Source organism: Acartia tonsa, chromosome 2 (genome assembly GCF_053477335.1).
Source record: "Acartia tonsa isolate MP-2025a chromosome 2, ASM5347733v1, whole genome shotgun sequence".
NCBI classification, from domain to species: Eukaryota; Metazoa; Arthropoda; class Copepoda; order Calanoida; family Acartiidae; genus Acartia; species Acartia tonsa.
The window spans coordinates 46,176,184-46,189,979 of NC_137261.1; the positions used below are offsets into that span (position 1 = coordinate 46,176,184).

General features: G+C 35.1%; 2 protein-coding genes across 2 annotated transcripts in view; both read left to right on the forward strand.

Annotated features, from left to right (window-relative positions):
- Window positions 1-13,796, forward strand: part of LOC145311994 (uncharacterized) — a 137,573-nt gene that overhangs the window by 80,347 nt on the left and 43,430 nt on the right. The window lies entirely within an intron of this gene.
- LOC145312578 (uncharacterized) lies at window positions 1,998-5,599 on the forward strand. The gene is made up of 2 exons (XM_080151834.1): window positions 1,998-2,065; window positions 2,635-5,599. The coding sequence occupies exons 1-2, from the start codon at window positions 1,998-2,000 to the stop codon at window positions 5,597-5,599; spliced, it is 3,033 nt and encodes a 1,010-aa protein (XP_080007960.1).

Genomic DNA, 13,796 nt, shown 5'->3' on the forward strand with positions numbered 1-13,796 from the left:
GTCACCGCAAATTTTCAAGTTCAAGTTCAAATTTTATCAAACAATGGTGAAAATTAGTAAAATTTTGTTAAACTTTTTAATTAGTAGCGACTATTTTTAAAAAGTGAGTCAGGGTTTCTCAGTTTTTATTTTTAATTAGGACAAAATCTTTCATTTCTTTTATTTTTCCTTAGCTTACTTACTTCCCTTAATTCAAGCTAATGGATTCAAGTAGGATGTTATGTTAGGTAGCCTAAGATCTCAGACTCTTGTCATTTCCTCCATCTATCCCTCTACTTTCTTTTCCTCTCTCCACCAAGATTAATTAAAATTAACTGTCTATGGTTAATAACAGATTAATCTTGCAGAACTTCTTTCAAAATGAATCAGGCCAAGAAATCAAGCAGAGATGGGGGCCGCGTCGGTGGTAGCGGCAGCGCGGTCTCTAGGGGCGGAACATCCCCGATGGTTACCGATACCCACGCCGGAAGTGATCCCGTACAGGCGGAAGGCGATGAAAGGGCTACTGTACAGGTAATGCCAGGGGGTTTCGGAAACGAAAGGACCCAAGGCAAGAACTTTGAGAACTTAAAAAGTCAGAATGTACATAGGGACTCGGCTACGAGAACCAATGTTACTGATGATGATTATGTTGATATTGATGATGACTCATTTAACAACGACGCACAATCGATCAAGGATGATAGTCTTGAGCTCAGTGCCATGAGTCTTGAAGACAATCAGAAAGAGGAAATAAGAAAGACTGCTGGACACTTACAAATAACAGAAGAGATTACAGAACTTAATTGGACTGCAAATGACAGTAAGTTGGACCTAGAAGGAAACACTAAAGACATTACCTATGTAGACCCAGCTATACTTGACATGGATGATGAAGACGATGATGACAATGAACCTTTCATTGTGGTCAAGAGCAGAGAAAAGAAAAGAAAGACGGAAGCACAGAATAAAGAGAAAGAGAGAAATGTAAACACTAATAATATATCTGATATGTCTGATATTCAGGAGAAGAGAAGGAGAACTGGTGCTGATAAGCGTGCTGCCAAGAAACAGCGAGATTTCGAATTCAACAAGCTCAAGAGAGCAAAGGAAGAATCTACTGGTGGACCATCTATCACAAAGCTCATTGAAGAAGAAGTGATGGATGAAGTTCATAGCAGACCTAGCTATGCAACCCTGGCAGCTGACAACATCATCTATGAATTTAGGTACGATGATGATAGCATTGCTATCGATCAGGCAGCTTTTGACCACGTGGATGCCACCATGGTTAATAAGTATTGTGAATTCCTGACAAATGGTAACGAAGATTTTGACCTCTCAATCTTTGGTGGAATTAACAACCGTATAGGTTGGATTGCCTGTAACAACAACTACACGGCCAAATTCGTCCAGAACGAGATCAAAAGGATGGACCCTCACACAGAGGAGCTAAAGGATATGGGCATAAAATTCATAATCTACAAGCCACAGGAGAGACTATACCGCAGTATGAAGGGCAAGATCCACACAAAATTCTTCTGTGAGGATCTGACAACAATGGAGATCAAGATAAAACTGTGGAATAAAATAATCAAGGATAAATATGTCAACCCTGAGACTGGAGAGTCCAGGGACTATCATTTCAAGGTAACTGAGATCACCAAGAACAAGCTGTCAGACACGGAGAATGGCTTCTTCACCGTCGGACTGCAGGTGGATGAGAAGCTGTTCAAGGAACTGATCAGGCTAAAAGGCCGCTTGAAGCTCGGTATGTCATATGTCTTCTTGTCTGACGGCGGTATGATCACCGCCGTCAAAGAAGACTTGAGAGACAAGGCATACAAGAAGTATGAGAGCATATTAGAGCCAGATACTATTGCCCAACCCAGCACTAACAACAAATAATACTCCAATCTCCCAGGCCAACCTACACAAAGCTGTCTCTGCCACAGTTCAATGTGGGGCCAGGCTTACTGGGAGCCATGACCGGACTGATACAACGATGACGACTACAAATGCCCAACGGACAGGATTTGGACGAAAAATTATCTTGGTACAAGAACCGTATATTTCAAATAATAAGGTAAAATTTTTTCACAATATTAATGTGTACTGTAGTAAGGAAAATGATAATAGGGCTTGTATAGCTACCAGCAAGGAAGTTAGGGGTTGCCAACTTAATCAATTCACGGATAGGGATCATACAGCAGTTCTTTTCAGGTTTAATAATAAACAAATAATCTTTTGCTCTATTTACTGTCCAGGTGAACCAGAGGCGGAAGGAAAATCGCCGCCCGCCAAAAAACTTATAGAACTGGTTGAATATGCCAGAGTTAATAGCTTACCACTTATCATTGGGGGAGATGTAAACTCAAGACATCTGAGTTGGGGCTCGTCAGAGTCCCAAAAACGGGGAGAAGACTTACTTGAATTCATAATTTCAAAAAACCTTATAGTTTTAAATGAAGGTAACAAACCAACTTTTTCTAACATCTTGAGAGGCGAGGTTTTAGACATAACTTTTGTCTCGGACGTTTTGATTAATAGGGTCGTTGGATGGAGGGTCAGTGATATTGAATCTTTTTCGGATCATGCGTATATAGATTTCGAGCTAACTGAAAATATTAACATAAATAACTCTGATAATTTTAGATGTATAAAGAAAACCAACTGGCGGAGATACAAGGAGATGCTACAAGAAAAGCGGAATAAAAGAGGTAATGTTGATTTGGTAGACTTAGATACAGCTGCAGACCAGCTCAGGGATGATATCATAGGTGCTTACAATGATAGTTGTCCTAGTGTTAAGAAAAGATCTAAGAATCGCCCACAATGGTGGAGCTCGAACCTTGAGGCTAGTAAGAAATTAGTTAACCTCCATAGGAGAAGGGTAGGTAGATTTAATAATGAAGAAAGAGCAGCAGAATATAGGGCGGTTAGAAATAGGCATGATACATTAGTTAAATCAGCTAAGAAAAAGGCCTGGTACAATTTGTGCCAGGAAATGGACAGACTTGATGCAGCAGCCAGGATACAGAAACTGATGAAGATGAACAACAACAGAGAGCTGGGAACTGTGAGAAAACCTAATGGGGAGTACACACAAAACATCAAGGATACCTTAAATGTCTTATTAAATACACATTTTCCGGACGAACAGGATGACAGACATACGGAGCCATATGACCATAGTAATAATAATAATTTTATTGATATTGAAAGAGTTATTAATATTGAAACAGTTACTAATTCATTGAAATCTTTCAAGCCGTTTAAATCTCCAGGTATGGACGGCATTTATCCGTGTCATTTACAGAAAGGCATCGAAATCATTGGGGGGGACATTGTGAAGCTATGGCGTAGAAGTGTGAGGGAAAGTAAGTGCCCTAGAACCTGGCTAGACACCAGGGTAGCGTTTATTGATAAACCTGGTAAAAAAGACAGCCTTGATCCTAAATCTAAAAGACCCATTAGCCTTTCTAGCTTCCTATTAAAGGGTTTGGAAAGAACACTTTACTGGGAAGTTAGTGAAAATCATCTTAGATCTAAAACAAGCAAGAAAATATTCTCATACAAGGAAAGCACCAATACAGAAGACTGTCTCCACGCAGTAGTGGCGAAAATTGAGAAGGCAAAGTTGAATGGCGAGTGTGCGATTGTTCTGTTCGCAGACATCGACGCCGCCTTCAACAATGCCTCCATTAATATGATGATACATAACCTGGAGCGGATGGGAGCATCAAGACAAACGGTAATGTGGACAGAAATAATGCTTAAAAATAGAAAAGTGACAGCCATGCATGATGACGTCATGGTTTCCAAACAAACAACTAGAGGCACACCACAAGGATCCGTAGCAAGCGTTCACCTATGGAATAATAATCAGCAGAACCTAAGTGATAGAATGCCAGAAAGAAACCCAACAGACCTCTACATTTTTGCGGATGACATACTTGACATCTCAATCGGCTGGGATGAAATATCTTGTGCACAAAATATACAGAGAGACATACATATACTGGAGGAATGGGCTAAAGACCACAGATTGAGCTTCTCAGCAAGCAAAACCAAACTGATGCTGTTTACCAACAAGAAAAATCCTGTACTACCAAAAATTTACATGAATGAAACTGAGCTGGAGTATGTGTCAAGCATGAAATATCTTGAAGTAACATTCAGAAGTGATCTCAAATGGGATCTTCATATAAGGAACATAACAGACAAAGCAACCATGTCCATGATGTACTGCAGACGGATGATATCCAAGAATTGGGGACTCAACCCAAGGATATGCAGATGGCTTTACACAGCAGTAGTGAGACCAGTCCTGACGTATGCAGCTATGATCTGGATTGAGGGTATCTCAGGTAGATTAAATGGAAAGAACAGAAAAAGACTGGAGAGAGTACAAAGGAAAGGTTGTCTGGCCATACTTAACAGTATGAAGTCCACCCCCACGGCGGGGATGGAAGTGATGCTGGGACTAGAACCTATAGTCTTCCACCTTCAGGCACAAAGTATCAACACCTACAAAAGACTGATATGGAACAACAGTTGGACAGTGCAGCAGGCTGAAATAGTCAGTGAAAAATCACATGCAGTTATTATACGTAAGCTGGCAAAGAACATCAAAACAATCTTTTTACCAAGAGACAGAATGGTACATACACAGTTTGTACCTACACACTTTAAAACAAAGATTGGCACTAGACAAGAAGCTAGGGAAAGTAACCTGAAGCCAGGAACAAAAGACCAGGAAGTAATTACATGCTTCACAGATGGCAGCAAGATGGCAGGGAGAGCAGGTTTTGGCTACATTATTACTGGAGGAGGACTTAAAATCAGTGGCGCCCAACACCTGGGTAGCCATACAACGGTATATCAAGCTGAATTGTTAGCGCTGGCAGAAGCAGCCTTCACACTCATATCTAACAACATAAGGAACAGGACGGTAAATTTCTACCTTGATAACACCTCTGCCATAACAGCAATCCAAAACTATCAAATAAGAAGCAAAGTTATCTTTGAGACCAAAAGACTGCTAAACAAACTTGGAGAAGACAACAGAGTGCTAGTGGCCTGGGTACCTGGACACGAAGGCCACCTTGGAAACGAGGTGGCCGATAGAAAGGCGAAGCTAGGGGCAATGATGAAAATACACACACCTGGAGAATGCATTCCCATTTCAGATGCAAATATAAAAGCGGAAATTAAAGACTTCACTTTCAAAAACTGGCAGAAAGAATGGGAGAGGATCACAACATGTAGACAAACAAAAATGATGCTACCCAGTGTCAGGAATGGTTTGTGGAGAAAACTGATAACAAAACCGAGAAGGATGATGAACATGATCACACAAATCTATACAGGCCACGCAACACTTGGCTACCATCTGAACAATATGAAAATAGAGGCCGCACCTACATGCAAACAGTGCGAAGAATTTGACGATGCGGAAACGGTAGAACACTACCTAACAGAATGCCCAGCCTTCAGCCATGCAAGACAACAACATCTAGGACATATTTTCTTGCGAGTTATAGACTTACCCACCCTTAACCTCGATAACATACTTAAGTTTATTAAAGCAACGCGTAGATTCGATTATTTAGAATGAAAATAAGCCCATTATATTATAAGACTAGAAAAACTAGTCGACCAGCATTTGCAAAAATCTTGCAAAAATACTAGGTAACAAAAGCTAGAAAACCTAGCTATGATTATACTTGCAAAAATCTTGCAAGTCGAGAATGGCTAAAACCTAGCCAAATATCTTTAGGTAAAATTAAATAGTTACGGAAATCATTAACACACAGGAAAAAGAAATTGCAAAAACCTTGCAATATTATTGCACATAAGCTAGGAAAACTAGCTGACTCTCACTTGCAAAAACCTTGCAAGTTAAGGTGGCTAAAACCTAGCCAAATTAAATTAAAGATAATGTAATCATTATGAGTGTATAATTGTTAAACAGCGCATCTAAGACATTTAAGAGTTACTGACAGGCAAACATCCAACTACTATACAGGTTATGGTACAGTATAAATAAAAAAAAAAAATTACATTAGATTTTTATCAGATTTATTAGAGTTAGACTTTCTCAAATGATAGATAGGACTCCAACATTTTTCATGATAAAACTTAGGTAGTTAATCTGAAAATCTTGAAAATTAGATCAGTTTTAACTAGGTACTTTAAGGCTGAAAGCCCTAAATAGCGATACTCGTAGCTTCATGCATATCAACCTCGTGCTGGAGCGCTGCCAACTCATCAGCTTGGGCATCCGCAGGTTGCTCAAGGGTAGGTCGGCTGTACTCTAGCTGGGTTGTTAGCCATCCATTCTTATACATACTTCTTGCAATCTCTCTCTTGACATTTTCCTCGTCAGTCCGATCAGCCTTATCCATCAGAGCCGCTCGCAAGCCTTGTAAACGCTCACTCATCTCAGTCCAAAGCTCCATATTTGCATCAAAAGACATTTTTAATCAACAGTTTAATGTTTTATCTTCAACTGAAAACTTTCCCTTTGAAGAAATATTAAGCGCGCGCACGGTTACCTACTGCGTTCTTACACTTTCACCAAATCTTTCCCTACTAACCTTATAAACTAGTTTTAGGAAGACTGGACTCAGCTATACTAATCTAAACCATTTCAGGAATAAAGAGAAAGGGAAACTCTAACTCGCCCCATAAAAATCCCTCTAAGAGCTGCGGCTCTAGCGGGGATATAAGGGTGACGTCAAGGGTAAACCTAGAAAGATTAACAAGACTAAACTAGAATTATTTAGGGCGAATGGACAGAAAAGGGGACACTACTGCTCCCCTTAGTTTTCCTGGGCTGGTGGACTCGGACTGGTTTTGGTCTCGGGCTGTCAGCCTCGCCCATAAGAGGTATTTTACAGCTAGAAGTAAATATTGAGATAGGATGAGGAAACACCGCGGAAACTCCGTACACATTTGGAAATGAAAATTCAGCACATCTGAAATGTATATTTTAATAAAATAAAGCATAAATCCCCTTTTATATTTTATAGATATCATATTTTATTTATTGCTTATTATCTTTTTTCTATTTTTTTGTCTTATCTATATGGCCTGTATGAAAACAATGTGTGAATACACATTACTGCATACTTCCTAGTTTTTAGGAAACTGCCATTTGGGAAGAAAATTTTTTTATAAATTAACCATATCAATAAAATTTGACTGTATATATAAATGTATATAATATTCATTTAATTCATTTATTATTTTGTTGTTTTTTTTTCTATGTATGTACACCCAAGAATAATAAATCTAAACATAAGTATTTAATACAATGTCATTATGTTGTTATTATGTCACCCATAACTACTTTTATGTCATATGGTCAACATAAACAAGCAATGGTCAATGTAATTTAGCGAACGGCATTTCGATTTTATATCAGCAATAACCACTTTTATTAATGCCTTTAAGACCACTAGCGGCCACGCCCCCTAGAGGCCTCTAGTGGCACTTAAATTGTTTTTATATTTCAAATATGTCTATGTTGCGTTGATGTATATGTTGAGTTGACCTCTCAAAGTAAAATCGAGAATAGTAAAAAAAAGTTTCGATTTTTTGTTATTTCTCTTTGGAGGGTGTTGGTACCCTCTTCCAAAATAGTTATACACCTTCCTGGGACCTATGAGAAGCTATCCTGTTAAGGAGAACCCGATCGGTTCAGCGGTTAGCGAGATCCTACGGTACAAATAAACAGACAGACAAAGAGACAAACACACATCCTGTTACTTTATTATAAGGATAAACCATTGAAAAAGAATTTCGATAGAATATCACCAGACTAACAAGGACAGTATGAAGTTCATTATAATGATTTGGGAATTATGTATTATTTATTTTTAAAATATGTAAATATATATTCTAGATATGAGACTATATCAATAGACAGAATAGTTATTTCTTTCATCGTATTATAAACCGCTTTCCGCGGATATAGAGTGTACAATTATAAGATTAAAACTAGTTTTTTTAGTCCCGAGGTGCCGAAGGCACGGGCTAAAAACTGGTTTTAATCTTATGATTGTACATTTTTATATTCGTAGAAAGCTGGATATAATACGATGCTAGACATAGTTTTTTCGTATGGATGAGAACCGGTTCCTGGTTCCTATCCACCGGATTCGAATGAATACGAGAAATTACATTAATCTTCATTTGTTTTTCGTTTTCTACATTTTTTATTTTAAAAAATGTTATTTTTTCATTTTGATATCAATACTAAAAGTACACTAGGGTAGGTAAAAATAAGATGACCACAATCAAACTTAATAAAATGTACACCTTACTATATTAACATAATAACGCAATGCCAGTAATAAGAGATAAGACAATAGCCGCTATTGTCCATCCCCAATGATGATTCACAAAATTACTCATTCTAAAGATTACAATTAATGGTTGAAACGTTTTTAATCTGAACTTAATGAACTAACCAATCAGAATTCAGTGATGTCACCAAAGTTGTTAATCCCACGAATATGAAAATGTTATAATAAAACTTTGGGGACTGATATAATAAACAGCCCAATGTCGCGCTCCCTCAATGACATCATACAAATGATTTAATCACAAAACTGTGGATATATAAATTAACCAAAATTAACCAAAATTAACTAAAATGTAGTGTTTATACCTTCAAAATCAAGAGCTTTGCTGTGAAAATTTTTTTGTCACCTGTTGGATTACTTTTGTTGATGGGTTATGATGGTTATAAATTGCTATAGTTACCCTAACCAAAATAACGCAGAAAAAAGTAAATTAAGTTTATGTTATCTAATATGAAACATTTTATTTTAAAAGCGAGTTGGCAGTAAATTAAATTTTAAAACTATTTCATTTCTGAAAAAAAGGATAGGTCATTTTATGTATTAAGTAAAATGGTGTTTTTCTTTTTTGAATAATTGATCCGTATTTAATGTCAATTTAGCTTACTAATATGGGCCTCATTTATTGGCCTGTTCGTTCATCCAGTAGGAGGAGGGGGTCGGGGTAAAGAGGTAAGTGGAGTAACGTTATTTTAGCCAGCTGCGAGCATCACTTTATGAGAGTACATGAAAATCTGAGAACCTAGTAATAGTGTCTAACTTTTAATCTTTGTGACGTAACAAAAATCTAAGGATGAGAGGGGAGGTGGGAAAGGAAACACCTAAAAAAGAGATGGATTTTTGTTACGTCACAAAGATAAAAAGTTAGACACTATTACAAGGTTCAAATCTGATGCAACATCCAAGTAATAAAACATTGATTCTTTATCCGCTACAATAATATTACTTATCCTTTAATCAATGAAAAGAAATTTTTCTTTTTAAATTTTTCAGTACTTTGTAAGTGTTATAATACAGATAATTAATCTTTAAAAATTGTTTTCAGGTATGATCTCAGAAATTATAAAACTCGTTTTGTGTTGGTTGAGGTTAACATGTCATTGAATTTGGTAAGGTAACATGGATGAAAACATCAATAAATAGCGGAGCACAAAAGATCATGGAATGGACAAACGGACAAAGTGAGTTATATACCAGTTGTTTAGGTCTTATAACAATGAAGAAAGAAAGAGAATATGCAAAAACTGAGTTTTTAACATAAAAAATTACATTTCCCATAGCGTTACTAACTAACTGAGTGAGAAAGTGAGTTACAGAGTAGCTTTGCTACTAAAAGTAGGAGGGCGCTAAATATTACAAAGATAAGTTCATTAAAAATTTAGCAACATTAAAAAGCTAACAAAATGTTTCATAAAGAAAGTTTTTATATCAACAAGTAGGCATAATGCCAATATAATGTAGATAACATTTCATAAACACTTTAGTTTAACACTCGCGTCCCCCCCCCCCCCTGGAAGCCTTTAGGGGCACTAGAGGAAGAGGAAGGATTCGATCAGCCCCCTCCTCCCTATTTTCAATTTAAGAAAAAAAATAGTAAAGCAACTCTCCCTCAAAATAATTATAAACTTTCCCTAGAACTATAAGAATCGTAACTGTACAGGAGATCCAAATAGGTTCAGTGGTTAGCGAGAACCTTTGCATCAGACAAAAAAAAGGTTACTACTTAAGAGAATATGACATAAACAATAAAAGGACAAATGCAAAAATGTTAGGTTTATAATCTTAAATTAATCTTAATGTGTTAGGGTGTTTGCATACAAAAATGCATAAACAAATAGATAGATAGTTGAAACAAGGATGACAACATTCATAGGTTCAGTTCAGTTCAGTTCTAAGATATCAAAGCATTCAAACAGCCCTAGTGTTAAATTTGCAAAATATCAAAAATAAAGGAAAATAAAAAAAATTAATTAGTCATCTGAGTAAATTACGTTATCATCATAAAAAATCCATTTATACAAAGCTTACTGGACTAACTAATGTAAGAAAGTTATAATAGTTATTTCTCGCATCGTATTATAAACAGCTTTCCGCGGATAAAGAATGTACATTGTACAAATAAGAGATTAAAACCGGATGCACGGGCTAAAAAAACTGGCTTTAATCTTATGATTGTACATTTTTATATTCGTAGAAAGCTGGATATAATACGATGCTAGACGTGATTTTTTCGTATGGATAAGAACCGGTTTTATCCACCGAATTCCAATGAATACGAGAAAGTAGATTCTAATTTCTTAGAGATATTGAAAATCATATTTAAAATATAAAGTAAGGTCAGACAGACATCTGAAATGCTAAAATATCTGCGCTACCCTTAGATAGATAGATAGATACATATGTTGATGTTTACATAGGAACACGCACGATATCAATTAAACATTTTTTAGGCGCACTGCCTCTACGTACTTCACTCTAATTTAGTTTAAAATGCAAATTTATTATCTTTATGTGTTTTAATTGCATTTTTAAGATGCCAACACAATTAAAAATATAATATAGAGAATATTTTAATTAGTGTGTATGTTTTCCCCTTATCACCTAGTTTAAGAGCTCTTTAAATTTTAAGCAATCATTCAGTCTAGGCTAACACAAAAATTTTATTCAAAATCTTTTTTTTGTAGGTGATACAAATTTAATTTCAGAAAGCAGAAAAAATGTATTAAATTGGGTTTATAACCACCCCCCCCCCCCAAAAAAAAAGAAGAGATCTTATGAGTAATAACAACCGCCCTTCCCCCATCCTATATGTAAAATTTTATCTCCAAGAAAATACTTATTTTCTGAGGTAAAACTTTGCTTTTTTCAGTCATCTTGGATATTACAAAAGATAATTGTATATAGGAAATTACTGACAAAATTTATTTCTGTGCACTTTATTCTTTTCTGCTTATGGTATTACAGTATTACACTCTAAAAATATCATAAAAATTTGATAAAATGATTAAAGTTTTTCCTAGGGCTTAAAAAATTGACAAATTTTGGCCATTTGAAGTTAACTCAGCAACCCATTTGAAAAAAAAATACCATGTAAATCTTCAGTATTGATGCATATTTTCCTAGCCATTTATTTATTTTCGGATGATTATCTCATAGATTATTTTAATGAGCAGAATGTAAGCCAACACTAAATATCAACTACAGTTTAAAAACAAACAAGGATGACAGTGTCCATAAAAGCGAAGCTCTGAAACGGTATGACAAATGAACATTAAAACTTGTAGAGTGTCATAACTGAATAAGCAGAATATAAATGTATAAAAGTAGAAAAAATTGTTAGTAAATTTGTTGAAAATCTTCTTAAATACATGATAATGTTTAAGGACATACTTACTTTTTAGGACTTGATTACAGAGATGCTTCGCCTATAACATTGTATTTTGTTGTCCTAGGAATCAGTTTTCCAAAAATCAGATAAATTGGATTATTGTTTATAAAAAAGTTAAAAATCAACATGTTTAAAATAGACGTACAAACATTCTGGTAACGATTATAGAGTTGTTCCGCTTTCTAAATCGTACCTAACTACTACAGGAATTACCATGCAAAGTTTGAAATCGATAGAACAATTCTAACATGGCTAAATTATCAACAACAACAAAATATCCGTTCCGGACGGACGGACGGACATACCCTAATTATAGAAAAGCTTTTTTAAAAAATTAGAATTTTTTTTATAGTGCTACTGCCTTATCTTTCCTCTTTCTTGAGTATTGGCATCAGAGAAAAAAAAATCAGGGCTCTGCAGCCGCGTGTCATCCGCGTGTAAACCTCAGTGTAATCGTCATATTATAACGTTTAAGTTCAGCTGGATGTCATTTTCAAAACCGTATCCAAAACAGACTACCTATTCATCTTTTTAAAAAATATTGGCACAAAAGCAGTTTTAAAATTAAGGCTTGTCGCGGCTAGGGCGCGGCTGCCGAGCCCTGGAAAAATGAATTATAGCTAATCAGCTTCAGAGATCCTTTCTCTCAAGGATACTAATATTTATAAAGAAAAATACTTGGTATGTCAACAAGGACTTCCAAGATATTCTTTTTTGGGGGGAGGGAAATAAATTAACAACATAAGGAGGAACTTTTGGAATATTTTAAGGCAATTTTTTATGGTGGGGGGAGAACTAATTTTCCCCCTTACGTGGTCCATTTTTATAATTATATTTTAAATTCTTACACTTTGATAGAAGAACAATAATATAAATAGAAATCTCTTGTTTTAAAGTTTCAATGATTAAAATAGTTTGTATTATGTCAATAAATGGATTTATTGTATATTTTTTTCACACAAAAAAATCCACAATCATTTGTAGTAAGGGCAATATATTTTTTCATTGTATAAATGCAACATATTGTAAAAGTTCTTTTTTTAACTATTGAAAATAGAAATTGGCAAATGGTTTTGTACAATTATACTTATTATAATCATAAATATGATTAAATTTTTTTAAATTTCCTAGGCGAATGTATATCACAAATTTTAAATTTCATTGCCAATAAATTAATCAAAATTGTTCTTGAAGAAAATTTGTCTAATTTATATAAATTGGCCATTTCCTTCCGTATTGGACAATTTCTTTGTTCAATTTGTTTTCATTTAAAATGGTCAAAATATTTTTTAATCAATTAAACTTTGAAAAAGTGAAAAAATAGGAAATCATAGGGATAGATCAATAGCATTGAATTTAGGGAGGTTGGCTGTATATTACACTAGTCCCAAAATTTTTATAATATCGTTTTCTTATTCGTTGGCTTAACAACTTAGGGGACTATTATGAATTTTGATTGGTTGGTTCATTAAATTGAGTGTCCAAACAATTCAACCACTAATTGTAATCTACAGAAGGGGTAATTTTGTGTATCACCTATGGGGATGCACAACGATTTATCGGCCATTGTCTTATCCCTTTAGATACATGAATTATTTTTTTTAAATTTATAAACCCTTTTACTCCACAAATATTTTTCTACTTGTGCTTTAAAAGATAAGTTTTAAAGATGTAATAATCATTTGATATGTACCTTCTATCAAATAGCAGAATACCTGCCTTGTACCAAACCTAATAATTGCTTCGGCTGTTTTCGAGACCTTAAATGACAATATGATCCAGACAGACAGTATGTATAGTATATTGAATAGTTTAGATATTTATGAGAACGAGTTTATTTTTTTCTATTTAATAGTTGTAAATCTTCTCTAGAGGAAAAAGTTCAATGATAATCTAACAGACAATAAACTGTGTGTCCAAAATTGCACAGCCATCATATATTGTGCAATTTTATATGAAATAAGATTAATTCTTAATAAATTTCAACCAATATGTGATTCATTAAAGGCACAGTAACAATCGATAATTATTACTTGGATGTTGCACCAGATTCTCAT